The sequence below is a fragment of the Diaphorina citri genome, unplaced genomic scaffold, assembly GCF_000475195.1.
Source record: "Diaphorina citri unplaced genomic scaffold, Diaci psyllid genome assembly version 1.1 scaffold1161, whole genome shotgun sequence".
In the NCBI taxonomy this organism is placed as follows: Eukaryota; Metazoa; Arthropoda; class Insecta; order Hemiptera; family Psyllidae; genus Diaphorina; species Diaphorina citri.
This window is the reverse complement of record NW_007378590.1, coordinates 40,548-45,158: the sequence shown is the minus strand read 5'-3', so window position 1 is coordinate 45,158 and position 4,611 is coordinate 40,548. Positions and strand designations below refer to the sequence as shown.

General features: G+C 36.8%; 2 protein-coding genes across 2 annotated transcripts in view; one reads left to right on the top strand and one right to left on the bottom strand.

The window, feature by feature from the left end:
• Positions 1 to 4,611, top strand: part of LOC103514521 (propionyl-CoA carboxylase beta chain, mitochondrial) — a 48,212-nt gene that overhangs the window by 5,282 nt on the left and 38,319 nt on the right. The gene's annotated exons all lie outside the window — the stretch shown is intronic.
• The window catches only part of LOC108253039 (general transcription factor 3C polypeptide 1), a 38,825-nt gene continuing 34,398 nt past the window's right edge, over positions 185 to 4,611 (bottom strand). The window contains exon 3 of the mRNA XM_017446262.2: positions 185 to 3,976. Within this exon, the coding sequence (XP_017301751.1) occupies positions 380 to 3,976 (3,597 nt within the window). The 3' untranslated portion in view covers positions 185 to 379. The remainder of the gene's footprint in view (positions 3,977 to 4,611) is intronic.

Sequence of the window (4,611 nt, the reverse complement as noted above, 5' to 3'; positions counted from 1 at the left end):
AAAAAAAAAAAAAAAAAAACTGTTTTATACAAATAGAGATTTCGGTTGTTGATGAGAATGATGAGTGATCCTCTCATGTGGAGTCAAGTCATCATTAAATCAGTAACTGCAGTTCATTTCCAGTTATTCCGTGTGTGTGTGTGTGTATACGGCCTTATTGTTAAGAACTAATCACTTAACCAAATTTTAAGTGAAATAAGTATAAAATAAAGCCTTAGACTAGCCACTCGCGATCAGACCGTCTGACAGACAATCTGAGCGTGAGTGGTGAAAAAATCTAGAGACCTAGGTCTCAAGCTTTTTCCGCCACACACGTTCACGGTCTGAGCGAGGAGTGGGCGGGCATTATACCCCCTCGTACATGTGATATCTGGAAACGTCAATTTGTATCATGAAAATCAGTATCGGCTTGCTTACTGGTAACAATACTCAAAAAATTATGATCGTAGGATTTTTCCCCTATAAACATACCTAGTTTCAAAGCTGCATTTGGGAATGCTTCAACATGAATCAAATCTGAGGGTTCTAATCCAGTCGCACGAGATACATAGACAGAGCCTTTTGTAAACAAAGTTGACTTGACAATGGTGACAACTTGAATGGAAACGCATTGAAAATGGACCAGAATATCGAGTAAGGTAATGATAAAGGTAGGTTGAATGATTGAAGCAAAATGTTCCTGAAGATACAATAGTGTAACACCAGGGTTAAATAAAATATGACTTAATAGAACACTTAACATGTAATCTAGAACAGGGCGGTTCAGAATACCATTAACATGCACCCATGGTGCTATGGCAGTCTCAATAATTTCATCCTTGTTGGTAGTTTTCACTAACCAGAGCCTACAATATTTATTATGTACATAGGTTGGTAGAATTGTACCCGTTCTAATAACAACTCGTTTGTCTACTAGAGAGTCAAGGATTGACTTGACTTTCAAAGTGGCACCATATTTTACTCGGATATCTTCACTCGTTGCCCCAAGTTCCATTTTACTTTCAATAAATGCCGCTACTTGTTTTTCCCAGTCAGAGGACATAATAGTATCCATTTGTTCTTGAACGAATTTCGGTACTATAAATTGCTCGCTCAATTTCTTAATGTATGCTTCACTCTTGTACTTATCATATTGGTCTTGTATAGAATTCACTCCACTTAGTAGAATCTTACAAGTGTTAAGAGTTAAAAGCTTATGGACGTGTTGTGCGTTGATCTTTTCTTTCAGCAGAACATCTTTCAGAGTGTACATGGCCAGTCTAGCTGCGTTGAATAAATTCATGGGAGGAATACTTGCTTCTTTTTCATAATCTTCATCATCGTTATCTTCATCTTCTTCTAGATTCTTCTCCATAGTCCCCACTTTGTAGTGATCTACCAGCTGATAATAACGATCCACAATATCTTTGTTGCTTTTGTTTATCTTTTCTATTTTTGGATCTAATAGTAGCAAAGTGTTGGGCACTTGAATATCAAGGGTAATGTTATTTTCACCCAGCAGTGCAGAGAGTACGGTAAAACATCCACTATCTACTTGAACAATATTATGCACACACCCTGTTGCTAATACGTTGAACTGTATAAAGCTTTCATGGATTGATGAGAACTGCATTTCAGTAAGATTTAACTTGTATATATATTTAGAAGATAGTTTGAATCGTGTGATAGCAAGCGGCGTTGGATTTTTATTGGGTATCCTAGTCTGTTGTAGATGTTGCGTGATGAACTTTGATGAGGCAATGATCTGGCATTTTTTAAGAATTCGAATCGCTTTGTTTATAAGGGATTCAGGATATCTTTGATAGGCATCAAATAGACAATGCCTCATATTATCATCTTTTACGTCACTACTTGATGCGAGGGAACTATGAATCAGATTGAGAAGTACATTTAACTTAATATTGTTACTAGTATTAGGTACGGGATAAAGGGTAAAGTTCTCCTTGAAGTCCATAATCCTATATTCTGTTAAGAACTGATCGTAGTTTGTAGGCAATTCATTACTGACCATTGGTATTTTGTTCAAGACAACCATTTCATACACATTTTTTACTATTTCCAGAACATTGTCAAAAAAATACCGATGTGCTTCCGTCTTTTGATTCTTACCAAGTTCTCCATGATTCTTGATATAGGGAAGCAAGAAGTTTTTCACTTGGCTTCGATGACTAATTTCAGCTTGAAACACACAGCATCTCTCTTTGTTTTCGGTAATCTTGAGAACGCGACGATAATAACTGAGTAACATTCGGGCTGATAGATCTTTGTTTCTGGATTTCTTGTTAATAATTTTAACCAGAATATCCCGTGTTAATTTATGACAGGGTTTTACTTTGAATGTCTTATACAATGCATGTATTATATGAAGAATATCACTATCAGCATTTGTCCACTTTACTTGGGTTCGAGGTGTGCTCATTGAACTGGGCAACGCAGAAGTTTTTTCAATTGGTTTTGACTTTTTTTTCTTTGAATTTTTCCGAACATTTACAATTCGTTCAACAAAACCCGTATTTCTTTTATTTTGAGGTGTCGTTTCAACACGGAACAGTTTACTTGGCTTTGTAGATCCTCGGTTTACTTTCACAACTGCTGACGTTGTCAAAGTTTTCGCTATTGAAGCCCAATTTCTTTTCAGATGAGCAAATATGCCCGAGTCATATCCTGCGGCACCTAGACCATCTCCCGGGATCTGACCATTATCTCGGGATAGTATAATGTTGGGATCATCATAATGGTCCACGGTTTGCGCCAAGCTGGGTTTGTCAATTACGTTCTTGTAACTTTTCACTTTCTGACCTACAGCTATTGTTCTGACACCCAATGGTGTGTTGGTACAGATGTGACACGACTCTTGCCAATATTTTTTAACTTGCGTTATATCAAAGAAGTTGTAATGAATTTTAGAAACCCCAGTTTTTTGAGGTTCCAGTTGCATATAAGCAGGCTTTGAAGTTGTAGTGTCTACCAACGTTGATTTTTTGTTAATATACATTGCAAACTTTTCTTTTTCCGTACCAAATTTTTTGCCGAACTGTATCAAGCCCAGAAGAGCAAGATTAGAAAAAATTTGATACACGGAAGAAACATTCTTACGTCCCGCATTCTGCCGCGTTAAAATGGTATATGCATCTGGACTTGTATCTTTGATAGGATAGAATCGTTTGACAGGATCATGGTAGTAATGTGCTAACTCTTTAACAAACATAGTAGTACGAAGACTTTGCAACAGTGTTCCTATGGGAATTAGTGAGAAGAAATCTTGAAAGTCAATAAATCCTTTGGGAAATGCAAGTGGTGGTGGAGGCAGTGTTGGCAGAAAAGTAAAATCATTCAAGTCTGTATCATTGTAGATAACAGGATGATTTGCAGGTATCTTGATATGTGTTTTCAGTTCTAAATTTCTACGTGCAAGATCTTGATCTGGTACTGGTTTTACTGAGGAATAAGTCACATAAAATGCAAGCATGTGCATTTTTTCCATCTTCGCAAATTTGCATAGCATTGTGTATTCACTGGATAACGGAGCTTTTGCTTTAGTTGGCTGTGAACTATTTTCTCCCCAGAATAGTAGCCGCTCCTTATCTAAAATGACGTTGAATTCTGCACATTCTGATGTCATGTCTAAAACAGAATACACAACAATATCTTTTTGTGCACTGTTTTTGACGTTTTTGAACTGAATATGGAAACATTTAATAAAATTGTGACAAGACATTTTTTCCAAAAGTCGCTTAATAGTTCTGTGATCTACTCTAGCGTCATAATTGCGCTCCTTATCACGTTTAATGACAAAGTTGAGAACATCTCTAAAGCCTACAGTTATTCGCTTCTGTTGAATAAATTCCAAACAATCAGCCGCTCTGTCATTCATTAAAGAAGTAGGGTAAAGTTGTTTTATATCTCCTTCTGTTCTTTTTTTGACCACGTTGGAGAGTATTTCTACCGTAATACTTTCAAAAGTTTTCAGTTCTACCTTTAAGTTCGACAAACTCACGCCCATTGACATACGTGTCCGACAATTCGTCTGACTTATCATGTATTAGCCCAAGTATGTTTCTTCATGATTTGGAAGAAATAGGTATTCCCGAATTTGACGTTATTAAGTCTACTCATCTGAGTAAGAAACTCAAGCACAGCCAAGAATTAAAAAGACAACTTTGTAAACGATTTCGTTTAGAATATCTTGGACAACTCCAATTATTTGCGAATAATAAGAAGAAATATGAGTTGAGACTTGGAGAAATAGTGCTAGTTGGAGACGATAATAATAAAAGAATCAACTGGCCATTGGGACTCATTATACAATTGATACAGGGTGGTGATGGCCACGTACGAGTTGTTAAGGTGCGAACCAGCACTGGTGTTTTGACAAGACCTGTACAACGGATTTATCCGCTAGAGTTTCAGTGTAGCTCAGACGATTTGACTCCTTTGTTAGAAGAGAGTAATACAAGTGTAACTCCAGAAATTGACACAACACTTGTACCTATTATTGATTCAGTCCCAGACTTACCTGATGTTATATCTCCACCTAGGCATTCAATAATGACTCCACCTGTGTCACCTAGAGTGACAAGAGTATCTGATAGACGTAGTGATTTAGAGAAC